The sequence below is a fragment of the Tachypleus tridentatus genome, chromosome 4, assembly GCF_004210375.1.
Source record: "Tachypleus tridentatus isolate NWPU-2018 chromosome 4, ASM421037v1, whole genome shotgun sequence".
In the NCBI taxonomy this organism is placed as follows: domain Eukaryota; kingdom Metazoa; phylum Arthropoda; class Merostomata; order Xiphosura; family Limulidae; genus Tachypleus; species Tachypleus tridentatus.
The window spans coordinates 49882272-49899887 of NC_134828.1; the positions used below are offsets into that span (position 1 = coordinate 49882272).

At 33.4% G+C, this 17616-nt stretch overlaps 1 protein-coding gene across 7 annotated transcripts in view; it reads right to left on the reverse strand.

Annotated features, from left to right (window-relative positions):
* Positions 1–17616, reverse strand: part of LOC143249099 (focadhesin) — a 122347-nt gene that overhangs the window by 21304 nt on the left and 83427 nt on the right. For all 7 annotated transcript variants that reach the window (XR_013027523.1, XM_076498358.1, XM_076498360.1 and 4 more), the window contains 3 exons: positions 8426–8545; positions 1948–2070; positions 624–701 (listed from right to left, as the gene is read on the reverse strand). Coding sequence is in view for 6 of the 7 variants with exons in the window: in XM_076498358.1 (XP_076354473.1) it covers positions 624–701; positions 1948–2070; positions 8426–8545 (321 nt within the window). In the remaining variant the exon portion in view is untranslated. The remainder of the gene's footprint in view (positions 1–623; positions 702–1947; positions 2071–8425; positions 8546–17616) is intronic.

Genomic DNA, 17616 nt, shown 5'->3' on the forward strand with positions numbered 1-17616 from the left:
AGAAAAAAGATATTCTTGAGACGGCTAGTATGGGTATTAAAGCTTTAATTACAATGAAGTACAGAACAACATTTCGACCTTCTTAGGTTAACCATATTCAGGTTAACAAAGAGGTTAATGCAGATTTAATGTAAAATACTGATAGAGGAAGTCATCAAGTTTTTTTATTCCTAGTTACTTTTTGTTCTGAGTCGTTCTTTCTTATGGGAAATATTACTCTAAAGTTTAATATTTGAAGTTAAAATAGATAATGTTCTTTTACACTGGCAGATCATGTTCTACCTTAAGCACAGAATCTCTCTTATGTTTTGATGGAATTAACCAACAGTGATGAAGATGAATGGACTAATTTGTAAAATAAATAAAAAAAATTTTACTGTGTTTGATATTATGTACAATATTTTTTTTTTTTCACACTCATTCAAAGCCAGAGAATTCAGACTTACTCCTACAAAACAGTTTCTGTTAAATCTCTTTATCTTGATGATCATACCTAATTATCTACATAATAAAAGGAAAAATCAATGAATCGGAGAAACCCATAAACATACACTACTAAGCTTTCACTATCTTGCATTCACACACATAACATCAGGATTTCACTATTGGTACCAATATCTTACCTGAAATACTCCACCACCACTAGAATAAAGAGCACCAAGGCCTTTCATGGCAGCAATTCGAGATAGTGTAGGCTGGCCCTACAAATAATGAGAAAGAGAAAACTTTATACAGAATTTTAAATGTTGTAAAAAAATAATTTCACATATTTTTACAAAACCAAATAGGAATTTATCAACATTTAGAAGTCATATTAATTTTTTATCAAAGCAACTGACCTTAAAGCTACTTAAAGAAAACTAAAGAACGAGCTTGGTAATAATTATATCTAACCATATACTTTTTACGTTCCTACTTATAAAGATAAAAATGCAATTTTTCATCAGTTGGGTACTTTTACCGTTAACCCTGTAATTAAAAGAGTAAATTAGGTTGAAAACTTGCCAAGCTTTGTATAATGCTTTAATAAGTTAATATTTCAGTAGCGAAAAAAAAAACACACAAGATTTTCTTAATAGAAGAAATAAGATAGATTAATAAATCAAAAAAATAATGAATAAACAAAATACCATAAACCTATTCTTTAAACATGAAGTTTTCAACAAAGGATGAGCTACAATCTACAATATAAAAACTACTGTAATCACCATTTTAACCACAAATTGCGAAAATAGAAATATAAACTACAAATCTTTTATTATTTCACTGTTTTTATGCCAACTGTTTTAACAAAAAATATTCTCAAATGTTTTTTTACTTTTGGTGTATTAAGGGTACTATATTTATAAGTCTATACATAATTAAGTCCTAAATCTTCTACCATTTCATTGTTTTCTTCTAATACCAATTGTTTTTCATAAAAATATAATTTTAACTTTTTTAAAATTTTTCTCTTCACACAGCTTTTAATACCACCTTTATACACCAGTTTAACCTGGGAAAACATTTCCACTGAAATCATTTTAGCAAGTACTAACAACTAAGTTTGATTTTTAGAAGTCTTTTATTTAATACTATTAAATTTCCTGTACTTTTCAATCTTATTTACTGATCTGTTAATGGTTACAACAAATTTTGTTAATTAATACATCTTTAATGTATTAAAAATAATAGTCCAGCACAATTCCAGTACTCTACTAATGCCTGCCAGCTATTAAAATAAATCAGGAAACAGCTATAATAGCAAGTTATATAACAGTATTTTTAAATTTTTGGATACACATTACTAGGTACTTACTGAAACACCATATACAGGTCAGTGTGAAAAGGATATGTTTAAAAAAAAAAGATTTAAAAAGTCTGTCACAGAATTGTTACTTTGGGTATCACTAGAATAATATTTTATATTGATGTTTAGTCCTTTTTATCCAAAAACAAATACCAAACCTCTGATATTAGAATTCTTAACCAAAGCTTCAGCAGGGATTCCCTCAGATGTGGTGCATCGTTGTGTCCAAGTCTTTGTAGGGTATCCACAAGAAGGCCCATTGATACTGCTGTTCCTCCACACTATCCAATAGAGACAAGAACATTTAATTTAACATTCTAGACATTTAAATACTTTGAAAGTATTATATCATTAATTTCTTCACAAGAAACTCAACTTTCTCAAGCAAACAGAGAGAACTGTGCCTTAGTAAATTTACAAAATTTTTCTGCAGTAGCCTGTCTTGTAGGCTTTACATTGAACTTCCTTTTTGTTTACAGAAGACTATTTTATACTTGTGCTTCTTTTTTGTGTTTTGTGGATTTAACATTAACTTGAGACAGCACATTGACAGTCTTGCATGCATTATACAGGTTTATCAATGACATCTCTTCTTATATATTTATCGTTCACACTTGTGTCTTGTGTATTTTTCACATAACAAAAGTTCAGAATATATTACCAAACAAAGATCCCAACAATTGAAAGTATTAATTTGCATAATGTACTAATGACATGACCATAATTACTAGTATACATTTGATAAAAAAACCTTTTATTTTACAGGTAATCCATATAAGTGAAATAATACATTCACAAAGAGTTTTAAAATATGTTATACAGAACAGTAGTGATGTTTTAATAGAAACATTATAATAAGTTATTACTGTTGGTGTGTATTTCATTTTCATATTTATTTTACCATAGCACTGCTCTCATTAGAAATTTTATTGAAGTAAGCAGCTGCTTTCCTATGTACCTATCTGTTCTAATGCTACATATAACATTTTGCTGTTTTTCTTTTTCTAATACAGTAACATTTGTTTAAGAAATAGATATACAAATCAAAATATTGAATTTTTCCATGTGGCTTACATTTAACCTGTGGTTAATATCCTGATATTGTCAAGTAACAACACTTTAGTGCTGCCTGATGGACTTTTGAATTTTTAGAACTACTTTTGAAGTTAAAATTTTCCTACACTGAAAATATGTTTCTGATAGATACTTATCTTCTCTTACAAGATTATCTATTCCTGTTCAGTGCTGCTCACTATAAACAAACTTATTCTTTATGCATGCTACAAGCCTTCCACTCCCCCCTGTTGGAATATGGAGATTCCAATCTGTCTTTCATGCAAATTATTATATGTCAATAATTAACCAATGGGAGCATGATATGCTCACACCATGCACATGGATCCTCTACACTCCACTATAAATCTTCACTTCACTGAGGAAAATGGGGGAATAGTGATTAGTGTGAGAAGTAGATATCTATTGGAAATATATTTTCAGTGTAGGAAACTTATAAAATTCTGATATGATACTTCTTTTCTCTCACAAGATTAGCTAGAATCCCACACTGAGAAGGCAGAGAAACTGGCATGAGGGAGGAACAGAAGCATCCCCAAAAGCATTCAAAGGATACCAGACGTAAAGTAATGAAAAGAAGTACAACAATAAAGCCACGATTTGGAAGTTCTGGACACAAGTTCTGTATGTGGAAAGAATGGAGCTAAACAGTAAGGATAGGGGAAAGAAATACCCTGTGGTAATGAAGAAAGAAGTAAATGAGTTAAATAAAATAAAACCCAACCTTTCTTCCAGGGACCAGACAAAAGCCAGGCATGTAGATGAAGAACGTGAAGTGTGAGAGGCAGAACTGGTGACTGTAATCAATGAAAGAAGTTGGTGAATAAGAAAAGAGGAAGGGCAAACACCTACAAATGGAGCAAGCAAAGAAACAACAGTTAATCGGGCCAATAAGAAATAATCAGAAGGACCATGCATGGAGTGGTACACTTGAAGAAAGGTAGCAAATACTGCATTCTAAAAAGTCTGTACCATAAAAAACACAAAGCCAAAGAGATGGATGTAAAATGAACAAGAAACCAGGTAGGATGAAAGAAGGACTTTGCTAAGTTGATAAACCAACCGACCCAAGTAGCTCCGAGAAAGAACTGACAATTATGATAGGTCAACTCCTGTTCATAATGAACAAAAAGAAGCCAGCCATCTCTGTAGAAGAGAAGGTGCAGTTCAAGGGCAAGACAACAGAGAGTGAAGGTTCACAACAACCAACAAAACACACAAGGTGTAAGTTGTCAAGGTCAGTCTGAAATGAAAGATGAAAAATCAGTGTACAACCCCTCAATGGACAAACTGAAGATGAGGACAAGAATATTCCAAGATAGGCATATGCAGACAAGCATGGAAAACATCTAACTTGGTCACTCTAAGACCCATAGAAAAGGTCTACCAGAAGGAGGGAGGTGTGTGTGCATGCGTACATGTGCAAATGTGTAAAAACACAGTGAAACAGAACAAGTAAGTGACCAGCCTCCAAAGACTTGAGTGATTTTGGGAACCACAGACAAGCAGATGGAAAACCCTCTAAAATTAGTTAGGTAGGTTTGATAGCTTAGAGCATAAGGCAAGATATAACTGTCTCAGAAAGAAGTTGGCACGAGCAGGGAGGAAAAAAGCAAGCATGATAGATAAGAAAGGAGGAGAAAGAAGTGATGTTAAGACCTTCTGACCATGGTCAATGAATCCAAACATCTCATATAAATGAATTCCACTGATGAACAGAGGCCATCAGATGAGCTCCCACTAGAACCATTGAGGGTATACTATGTGTCACTGAGAAAAACAACAAACTGAGACACCATGGGAAGAAGGAACAGGCAAAGGCAGAGAAGAGGAGGTTTGTAAAACAAGAATTGATGCTAAAATTTGCTTTGACAGGGATAAATAGGCCACTGGAAGAGAAAGAAGTATTGCAAGACAGAAGCAATGCTTGTTCCAAAGACATTGGAATTGTGTCAAACATGAATGTTGCAAAAACAAGGCCATATGAAATATCCAAAGATAAGGATATGAAAGAATGTGTCCATGATACTAAGGCATCATAACACAAAAGGACCTAACAACAAAGAAACCAAATTTCCAGCTGAAAATGATAAACTCGCTAATGTGAAAGGAAGGCAGAAGAAAACATCCATAGAAAACCCTTCAGGGATCCAGTGAAGAACCCCTGACAGAAGAAAGATTAAGGACAGGTATTACAGCAAAATCAGCACAGTAAAACAAAAATGTAAATTGAGGGTACCTGTGAGGTATAAAGGAAATTCAGGATCTGTCCCCCGGAAGGCAAAGCTAAGCCAATAACAGTGATACTAATGCCATCACACACACATAAAAGAGGCAAAATGCATAATGGGAAGAGGGAAAAACAATTAAGGTTGGTATGCAGAATGATGTAACAGGGAAGGACATAGGTCACAATATTTGGGAGTAATAGATACTATATCACATACCTCAAAAACAGAATCCATAAAAGGGGACAGCAGAAGGAAAACAAAGTTAGTCCAAATAATTTTCAAACTTCTGACAAATAAATGCCAAGAAATTCCCCAACAGGTCACCTGTACATGTGGTGTGAAGTAAGGTTTTCTTTAAAACTATACAAATTTGAAGTGATAATGTGAACTTAGGAATGCATGCTTGAAATCCTTCAACCAAGTAAAATATTTGGCAGCAAACACATTTGCATACAGAGGGCAACACTGAACAAGAATAGCTAAGTAGAGGTAATTACTGTATCAGAATTCCTGGTTAGAAAATGAACGTTCAAACACAGTCCAACTGATAATTCTTCTATATTTTATACACAGAATTATAAACAAGAAAAGAGCTATTCTACATATCTGAATTCTACCAATATCATCCCACATGTAAAACAGATACGTGATAATTTAACATTTACAAAAAAAAGTAGTTTGTACAAAACATTTTCTTTATTTCAATAATGTTTCTCAAATCTTTTAAATAAATTTAATCAAATATATTTCTGTAGAGGATTAAAATGTACATACCTCTTAACAGAAATTTGTCAGCAATAAAATATTTATATTTAATTGTTTTATTTAATAACATATGATTTTAACATATATATTTATAAATACATACCAAAAAAACAGTACAGTTCAGTGCAGGCATACATGTCTGAAAGTATAACTGCTACAAAAGTTTGTTTCATACATTTAAAGATTTATATTTTATAAGCAAACAATTTTATATAATTTTTTCTATAAAAAAAAAAGATAACAAGCTTTTGTATTATTTTGAGCAATCTGTTATATAGAAAAACTTATACTGTTACTTACTGATTATTTAAAATTATTTTTCAACACTTTCTATAACTCCTAAACATGCACGTACATCGCTTCAGTGCATCTGTTGTATGGTTTGTTGTTTGAATTTCCAAAAAAAACTTACTGGATGAAGTGATCAGGAATGTCAGAGGAATATTCTACAGATTATGTAGTTTATTAACATAAAATCTTATTTATATAAGTAATATTTGTATAAATTTGCAGCTTTGAAAATGCAAAAAAATTTCATTGTGACATGTTTAAAAAAACTGAGAATGCTTATATTTCTTGCAGATTTTAACTACTCATTATTATGTCTTTTTATATTCTTCTATACTTTTCCTATACATTTTAATGTTTTTTATTCAAAAATAACCCTTTCAGCATTTCAAAAATTATAATCTCACCACCAATTTTTCAAACTGTTGTTGAAAAGATTTAATTTAATTTACACAATATATTTTACACCCATTTTATATTCATTTATACATTTTTTTACATTTATTTTCATTAATTTTCTTTGCCCATCCAAGTAGTTACTTACCTGATATGACCTAACAATACAAACATCTTACTGGCAAAACAAAATGTGATAAAGTTGAGAGCAAAATGACTTATCTTGGCCTACCTCATTTTGTTCCCTGATAAACATTTTTTTTATCATACTTCAACATCACAATTCAAAAGAAATATAAATGGATAAAGCAAGCTTTGAAAAAACAACTGGGACTGTAATTGTACTGAAAGTTGTTTACAAAAATCTTTTTCTCTGACTAAGCTTTCATCATTTTGTTCCAATTTATTCAAAACTTTTCATGAAATATAAGCTCATAAGAGTTGAAGATAGCTTTCATTACGTGTTTAGTTCACATAACTTCTCAAAACTGAGATATAGGCAATTACATCACACTATTACAACCAAGGATGCAAAAGAGTAATTGGCTAAAATCTATAAACTAAACTTGTATCAAAGTTACAAGGTTAACTTATTCCTATTTTGTTCAATATTTTTACAAATTTCTTCCTAGAGAGCTATGCATGTTCAGTTATCTGCAGAAAGAATTCAGGATATTTACAAACATCTAAAATCAACCAATCTTTATGTACAAAGTTAAATAAATATAATTTTTATTGACATAAATGTAAATTCAGAAGCTTTCTTTAATGTGTGAAAGAATGACTACAAGTTTATTTTTTATAATTCTTTTTTTAATTCAATGGTGAAATTTTACCTTTTTAACAGGATGCACTCAGACAAGTATGACAGAATTAAATCAATGATTTGTCTTAATACATTTTCAATATTTTTTCTAAATGTTGTAGAAAAGGTGAGAATTTTATTTTCTTCATCAATTATGGCATTACAAAATTTATTACTGACACTTCTTGTTCATAAAACTGATTTGTAAATACTCAATTTAAATTTGTTGCTAGACAATAAATTTGTTAGAATTTTATAGTTACACACAACTTGTTTCAGATCACTCATTCACGTTAGTTTACAAGCATGAAACTTTTCTCTACTCAGAAAGCTTTAATGTCCTGAGTAGAAAAGACCTGTAAATCTGTTAACTATCCATAAATATTTTATCTGTTTTCAGAGATCTTAGAATACCATCCCATTTCATATATATCAATTATTTATGGTAAAGAAATTAGTATAATTTATGTTATAGACAATTACACCTATAATAATAATAACAGACTGGTTTAAATTCACAAAATTAAGACACTTGCTTTTGTTATACATTCTAAAGCCCGATAAGTTGTGATCTCAAATCCTTTATTTGTTTGTTTGTTTTTGAATTTGTGCAAAACTAGATGTGGGCCATCTGCAGTAGCCATCCCTAATTTAGCAGTGTAACACTAGAGTGAAGGCAACTAGTCATCACCACCCACTGCCAACTCTTGGGCTACTCTTTTACCAATGAATAATGGAATTGACTGTCACATTACAATGCTCCATGGCTGAAAGGGCGAACATGTTTGACGTGCAGGAATTCGAACCCACGACTCTCGGATTATTAGTCGAGTGCCCTAACCACCTGCCCATGCCAGGCCTTTATTAGAGTTAAAAAATAAAGTGGCTTTATCGTACAATAACTTAAGTTCATACTTAAGCTTTCACAAGAAAGCTATAACCATAAGAAAAATCTATTTTAAAATCATGAAAAAAACAAACTTAAGTTCACAATGCAAAATTAGATAAAAAAATTAAAACAGTGTAATACTTGAATTTTGAGAAATATGAGTCATGTTTCAACCTAACAAACCCCACCTGATGAGCTCCCTGCCACTTGTCTTCAAACCACCTAAATAATTCTTCTACATCAGATAATGAAACAAAATTAGCAGCAGCAGAAGCCATAAACACCCAGGAAACACTTAAACACAGCACCTGAAAAATGTAATTCACACAGATCAGTAAATATAAATATACAAAAAATACATACAGAATACAATTTGTTTTCCAAAATCACCTTAATCCCAACTAATTTCAGGTTGGCCAAAAATTTTGTACATGAAAAAGTTTTACATCTGTGTGGCTGACCCAGATGGCAATTGTACAGGATGAACATCTTTGGCAACAAGGGTTCAAACACATAACCTTCAGATTGCAAAACAAGTTCCCTAACCACCAGGCCATGCAGGAACAGAAAATATACAAAATACTTTAAATAATAATCTGATTTTGACTTTTACACAAAAAGAAAAGCAACTCCATTCCTTTATTTATGGCTGGACCATATTTTAAGTAGCATTTAATTATTTCTTAATGCTATGAATCATTTTTTAAATATATTTGATGAAAGATAAGCAAGAGCATTATTCCAATAAGAGGGTGACACAACCTCTTAGCACAACTAACTCCATGTTTTTTGCACTCATTATCATTCTTTGAAAAGTCAAGAAAACTAATCTGTTCCACAAATGAGTAGGAATAGTGGTAATTGTGTATACAGGTGCATATCTATCAGAAATACATTTTCAGATCATGAAAATGTTAACTTCCAAGATGACACACACCTCTTCACACAGAAAGCTATAACTCCAAATTGATATGGTAGTGGGACAAATGCAAGATTTACCAAGTTGAACTCCCTTTAGAAAGTGTTCAAAGAACACTCATGAAGTGTGTTAGCCAATAGCAAAAGATTCATAAGAGTACACTCATGGAAGACCAAATGTCATTTCTTCTGGGGTACACTCTTTGACTAAATTGGAAGGGAAGAAGAGGTAAACAAGCCCTATGTGTCACATGTATGAAAACAATAAGAACCTGGTCATTTGTGTACTTTCACACAAGATCGGAAAGCCAATATGTATATAGCATACTTGGTGCTTATTCAGGCCATACCTAGTGATCACTATCAGAATTATTGAGCCGACACAAGCCGAGGAAGGTGGGCACAGGAAGTATTAGTGCATGTTATACTCAACTCTACCATTAGTCTACTGGATTGACACCAGTTACGAGAAAAATGTAAAGAATATGTACCATAGATTGTATCATGTTAGAATATGCACTGAATCAAGAAAATAATCATCTGCACCAGGAGCAGAGTATCATTCATCATATAGTATTTATTTCCAGTCAAAAACCAGATGGCATCAGATATGTGGCTTCCAGTCCATGGTAGCAGAAGAGAGAAGTAACTTCTGTTCTGACAACCTAAGCACATGCATGCAAACTCAATACACATCCAATACCAGACTACCCAGGAACCTGAGACTCAGGTAACAGTAGGAAGAAGAAATGCAAACATAATGGGTCAACTCTGGTCAAAAACCCACCAACACTGGGAATGTTTCATCCCAACATCCAAAGAATAGGTCTACATTTTAAATGAATAAAAACATTTTTTTTTTTTTTCTAATCATTTCTTTTTCAGAGGGAAAACTTTTGGTCCTTGTTGGAACCATGAAGAACAATTCTGCAATGAATGGATCAACTTTGAATATTACAGCTCTTTCAACCAGTGTGATCTTTAATCCTAAAATGATGCACAGCTTACTAATTATTGTAAAAAAAGTAATGACTGCCTATAACACAACTCTGTCCTGTCTGACTCAGAGATGAACTAGTGCTATTTGTTAGCCTCATCCTCCTCTAAATCGAACAAAGTCCTAACATTAAGGAAACACCCAGTAGAAAGAAAAGCCATGTAAGTAAGTAAGCTGAAGAAAATTAAAACAAAAACATAAGAAATGTTGAAACTATTAACACAACAACTATCACTAACAAAATGCCCAACACATTTACCACTACACATATTTCTGCACTTACTGTGAAGGTGTCTCTAACACTTTCTGACAATCTCAAAGCACTAGGCTAATTATGGAAACTGTTTCCAAATATTAAACTGAAATAAAGTAGAAATCTACCAAAGAATGGCTTAATAATTAAATGCACAATACCCAAAGGCTTTTCTCATCTATTAGCCTACTAGCCAACTACTGCTTTAGGTAGAAACACAACAACACACACTCCCACATACACCTACCAGCTCTACACGTACGTCATTAAAGGGCTTCAACACAACATCAAGGGCACTGAAATCTACAATAAGCTTGTAGCACTAAAACTGCCCTCAAAGAGAGTACTGTTGATCACTTCTTTTAGAATTAAGGAAAAGAACAACTCTAATAAAAGTAGATTTTGAAAATAAAAAAATAGTACGATTGCACACACTTTTACAAGAATTACAGTACTAAAACTGCTAAACCTTCACCCAACAATCAACCTACCATCACTCAAAAACTACATATCTCGCCCTAAATATCAAGCAATCAGAAACTGACTGAATCATAACTTAGCTCAAACCTCACCAACACAGCCTACTTCACCAACACTAGCATTCAACTTGACATATACACCTCTAAATCAGTAAACCAGAGCCTCACTACCTCCAGTATCATCACAAACCATACAGACACAGACCAACATTTTTTCTTCACAAATAACACAACAAACAAGAAACACTATGCAAACCTCAACACCACCACCATTCACTTTCACTGCCACATTAAACACAATCTACCTCTTATGCAGATAAGGCAGCCAAACACACTAATACAAGTGAAATGCAAAAAATCACTTGAATCACTTGCATATCAATATATGTGATTTCACTATCAATTTACTAGCCTTTCTCAGTGAGTTATGCACATATCTACCAGAATATGACACCATCATGAAAGAACACATTTCACTCATTAATCACATTTGTAAGTCATCCAGACACTATTCTCTATGACCCAACTTTAAGCTGTATCACATTACACTTTGCATTGAACCTCAGATGTGGAAAGCAGATTCTTCAGAAACACATTAAACATCCATTCAGGTAGGTCTACATACCAAGAAACTAGAAATTCGCAGCCTGAACAACAATATCAATGCAGAAATAATTATGATTTCAGAAATCACAGCTAAAGATGATATTAACATAAATATCTCAGGTTTTAAGTTTTTTCATGACCTGATGAAACAAGAGGTATAGCAATTTACTTTAAAAACCATCTTTCTCATTGTATAAGCATTGGTAAATAAACAAAAGTATCCTGTCCAACATCTGACTTAATTGACAGGTAGTCAATTTCACTTCTAGACACATACTATTTTCCAAGTAAATCATTAGACATAAACTTACTTCAAGCCTGTTTTACTAATGCAACCTATACCCATTATAGTAGCAACTTCAATACTTCTTACAATGCTACTGCATTGTGTCACTCTCACCAGTGACAGTTTTCAAACCTCTTTCATTCTGCATAATAACATACAAGACATATCTTTAAATCTTCATCCAATTTTCAACTATATGAAGACTGATTAGAAAAATTTTATAACTTTAGTAGATACTTTCTTACTTAATCCCATTACCATGATATCATGCAAAGACAACTTAGATATTTACATAGAAATGATTACAAAAGCCATTACTCATGCAAAATAGAAGACAACCCCTACAGCTCAAATAGGTAGCACGTTACGACACCAGAAACACACAACTTACTAAATAAAAGAAGAAACCTAAGAAGTTTCATGGCAACAGGAGACATGTCATTAAAACCACAAATACACAAAATACAAGCTCATATTAAAAGAAAAATGATACTTTTAAGAAATGACAATTGACTACACTTTTGTCACAATAGATAACACTCAAAATCAACCAAAACAATTTTGGAAAAAATTTAAATCTTAACATTTGATAAAAACAACAACAAATTATTTTACTCTATTAAATATAATAATAGCACCACAAAAACAGATACTGATAAGTGTCTACATTTTTTATTCTTATTTTAAACATAGAGTCTTAACAGTCCAACGAACAACTCAAACAAAAAGTTGACAATTGTAAAATCCCCTAATAGCAGGGAGGAACTGTCTTTTGGCATAGCGTTAACAAATATTTCAAAAATGTCTAAAATTCAAATTATACAACACTGAAATAAAATTATGCTCCACAGCTACATTTCTAGGTATAGCCTGCAACAACCACCTTATGTGGGCTGGACAAGTCAAAAACATTCATAAACTCAATTGAAAATGTATCGCATATTTAAGGATAATTGCTGATAAGAACAAAAGTTGCAAACCAAAAATTATAATAAACATCTACTCAATTTATATACACCCCCTAATGGAATACAGGTATAAAGATACATACAACATGTCCAGTAGAATTAAACCTTTTGTGATGGATTTGATATGAAGTACATGAGTTCATGTACACACATGACCACATTATGTATCCACACCAATCTACACTACAACATTTAATAATGTATGTGTATCTTCATAAAATTCAGTAAACTTTTAGTAATGACTCCAAATCTTTAGTAAACATAAAATTATACTTTGTAATGAAGTATTTTTACTAAATAATTGTTTGGGAAAGGTCCCCTAGTGGGGCAGCAGTAAGTCTTCAGATTTACAACAACAAAGTCAGGGGTGCAGTTCCCCTTGGTGAACACAGCGGATAGTCCGATGTGGCTTTGCTATAAGAAAACACACATACTGTTTGGGAAAATAGAGTCTGTTTTGTTACTAGTCCAAGTATAAAGTGATTTTCATGTCATAACTAAATAACTATTCTTCATCTCAAAAGTCTCAAATATTATTTGTATAATCTTTAAAACTTTCTAAATACATTTCAAATGTTTTTTTTTCAGTAAAATTTTATATTTTGTCTTTTATTTGCTCTACCCTAACTACATGGGGCTCTCAATTTGATCAACCTTGTAACCACCATAAAAAATTAGGAAAAAATATAAATTATGCCTTTTTCATTCTAGAATGACTGCAGATTATAACACCAAACCACAAATGTTTAGTCTAAACAGCTTAAATCTCATAACATTACATATTTATATAGATTTATTATTTTTATTATATTGACCTTTCAGTCATACCTGGCTATCAATACAGAAGTTTCAATGAGACCACGCACATTTACTCGTGTTACAGTGTCCAAAAGTATAAAAATTAACCTTTAGTCTTTACAAAGCGACCTGTCTCATCTATGTTTTAGTGGATAAGTATTTTGTAAAATACAGTCAAATTTCAACTATTATGCATATGTATACAGATTATCACTATTCACAAATAAGTTCTTAAAAATATGTTTCTTAAAACACAGAAAAGTAAATGAAGAAATAGATCAAATAATTAACTCTTCTTGCTCTGACCTCTGTATGCATTGCTGCTTGTTGTAGCTTGCTAAGCCTTTGCAAATTTTGCACATGGAAGATGTGAAACAAAGTAATTTTACGTAAGTTTTACATATATGTACACATTTAAGTAAAAAAAGAAATCATAAATTACTATATCAATATCACAGAATTACACTACAATTTATCACACTCAGTCACTAAGCTGTATTTAAGGTCTAAAAAATATGAAACCTCAAGCAGACTTAAGACACAACCTATCTTCTTGAAATCTTATTTCAAAAGAATGAGATGGCATCCTAAAATATGAAAATGGCAGAGAAAACTATTAAGGGGCCATTCTGAACCTCCAATTGGTTATTCACATCATATACATAGGTAAGTGTATATAAAGAACCATTTCCAAAAATGGAAAGAGGTGCACAAGTTCACCATGTTTGATTCAGTATATGAGCGATATTTCAGCAAACAGAAAAGATAGGAGTTTTATATTTTATATTCTAGGTTGTTAATATCTGTAACTTGAGTTTCTAATTTGTACGAAACTACAGACTTTGTATTTTGACATCACACACATCTACTCTGAACCAGTGCTGCTTTCAACATAGAAATGACGTGTGTGTCATGTTGTAAGTTTTAATATTTACTTTTATATTAAGAAACTGAACAATGTATAATACTAAAATATGAATTATAATCTACAGTTTCATACCAACTTACAGACATAAGTTGATGAAGTAGTAGTTCAATAAAATTTTGAATTCAAGTCAACAAACATGACGATATGGCCTTTGATCTGTGACTTGTACCAATAGTTAAACATAAATTACAACTTCAACAGAACAGAGTCCTTAAATTAACTTAAGATTCCCAAACTTTACCCATATAAATTACTTACACATAACATGCAATACACAAACAATCAATAAAATATTATCATCCCTACCATTTAAATAGTACAGTAATGCAAAGAAGAGAAACACCATAACTGCCACCCTCCACAACAACAAAACTGACAGTTCTTTTGGCTTGAAATTTTCTATCACCAGAGGAGATAGAGATAACTGGGGGTGCTCAGAAAGATAGACTTTCTCTTTGCCTCGCTCATGAATTTAGAATATGGTAAAGCTATCCGAAAAAACAAAGGGGGGAATGTGACAAAAACGAGCTGATTGCAAACTCAGAGCAAGCAAAGACGACGAAAAACCAACGATCTGACACCAGACACCCAAGGTGATGCATGAGTGAGTGATACCACAAAACCAACGGCCAATACATGACTTAGGGTCCATCAGGGCGGCCGGGATCTATAGATCCAATGCCGGAATTCAGATGTCGGGAAAACGGGAGAACCCCGGGAAAACCCACTTTCACTAGCTAGTTCCAATGATCCAGCTAGTGCTAGTTTGGCTAACAATAAGAGTGGGGGGACACACTAGGAGAAGAAAGGGGCCGTGTCACGATAAAGATCTGGTTTTTTCCTAAATCTGTAAAAGCCATCGAGAGGTGGAAAGTCCACTGCACTGTATGAAACACCAGATTGTGGTTCTTGAACTTGTTCAGGTAGATTCTCTGGGTATTCTACAGTCATCTGGGAAAATTTGTCTTCTATATATTTTAGTTTCAGTAGCTTGAGAGATGGTAAGAAGTTTGTCAGTTATAGTTGACTTATCCGAGTGGGTAACTTGTGTAGTTTGCATCAGGGAAGACGTTTTCGAGAGAGGTGTAATAGATGACGTCCAAGTGAATTTGTTAAGAAACTGAGACTTGTTCTGAACATGATTGGTGGTCGTATCGTCGGCTGTCTGGGAATGGTTATCTATCTTCATGGTGAATGTTTGAATTGGGTTGGATGGTGGCTTCACAAGAGACGATTTGACTATAGACTGTAGGGGTGGAAGAGCAGATTAGATGATACATTAGGTGGCAGAACAGATACTGGTTGCTTGGGTGTCCTAGGTTTGTTTGTGTGACGTCAGGGGTGTTTGGCACTAAAATGAAAAATGTGATAATAGCAACCATTACGGAGAATGGTATCAGCAGAATGTTTGGTGGTTGTTACTTTTTTCATGAAGCTGGTAGCTTGTTTGGTGGATTTCGAGAAGATTTGATGCACGGCGTATATCTAGGACGTTGTTTGACTTTCAATGGAGCATTTGATTTCGTCTGGGTGAATGGTAAGGGTGTATCCCTCTCAGGAAAACAGAGAAAAGGCTAGTTGGGCTCTTGGTGGGTGAACATCTGATATTAATTTGAGAATTCCACAGCTCACAATAGTAAGATAGGTCTGCAGCCATTGATGGCTGGAGGAGAATTCCCCCTCGGTGAAGGATCTGTGTTCTAGAAGGGTCTATGGAAGCGCCAGGCTTAGCCTGTGCGATAAACGTGGCAATTTGAAGAGGCAAAAGGTGGGGTGGCAGACCATCGACAATTACCGGTGGCGAGATTGGCACAGCAGGACCAGGTAATGAGAACGTCATGCTGGTATAGCAGAGGGAGAAAACATGGAAAACAGGGAAGAAATGTAATTACAGAAAAGTTATTTCTAGCACATTAATATTGTTTTAATTTCAGATCTGGGCACAGGACAGGTAGGTTATTTGGTGCTTGTCGTGTGAAAGTTGGATTTCTTCAACATTTTCTTATTTCCCCCATAATAAATTTCCCTGCACTCTTTGATATACTTATCCCAGCCATGGTATTGGATTAATAGATTCCAGCCACCAGGGTATCCTGTTTATATGGCAGCTATTGAGATAGGCTTTGTACAGTGTTGTTGTCTTGTTTCTTCTTTCTGCCACCTGGATTCATAGACATCTGCCAAACCTCCATAACAGTCTTATTAGCAGATATGAAATAACTCTAAATTTTATTTCAACCTTATAATCTTAGCAAAATTTTCTTTTTTCTGAGCTTGGTGAAAGGGGATATCAATACCCCTGAATACCCCAATTTAGGACACTATCTTTCCTTTAAAAACTAAATATCTGCTACAGTTTTTCTTTCCTTTCAATGTTTCATCTTGCCTACAGTAAGAGAAAGATCCCTACTAACCATACATGTGAAGACTGCATGTGCTGGTTCTATGCTGATCGAGACTACCTGGTATCTGGGTAGTGGTAGGATGGGGGATGCTGAAATTTTATACGAATAAGTATATGAGGAGTGATCTGTGCTATACTGCCAGTGTCAACATCTGTGCAGCCCACAATTATTTGGTTTCAATTAGTGAGGGTTCTGGTGTGTGGTAAGGGTCTCTTGATACAAATTAGTGTCTTGCTGAAAAGGTGTTACTAGAGACAATGCAGTGGGTGACCAAATAAACCTATTTTGAAAAACAAACAAGGACAAAGAAGACAGAGCACCTCCTGATGCTGAATTTTTCCAGGATAGTAGTTCATAGAATAGGTATAATTTAGATCACACAGCATACATAGATTGGAATGTAAGACAAGCATATCTCCATAGGTCTTCTGGAATACCTCATCTCAGCAGTGGGCATATAGGGTAGGAAAACTTTCCATTATCCTGGCTTGATACAGAATTTTAGGAAGTAACTGGACCTTGAAGGCAAAACAAGCCACCTAGCAAGAACCATTAATCAATACTGTAAACTAAAAAGAAAAACAAGACAGGATGTACTCACATGGGTAAAGATGGTGAGTAGACTGGAGGATAGAAGTAGGTGGTAGGTAACCTTCCACAGATAAGATGGCCAAACAATGTGGGCAGTGAGTAACAGAGATGAGATATATAATCTGCATACCTGCCTGCTGGAGAACCTTA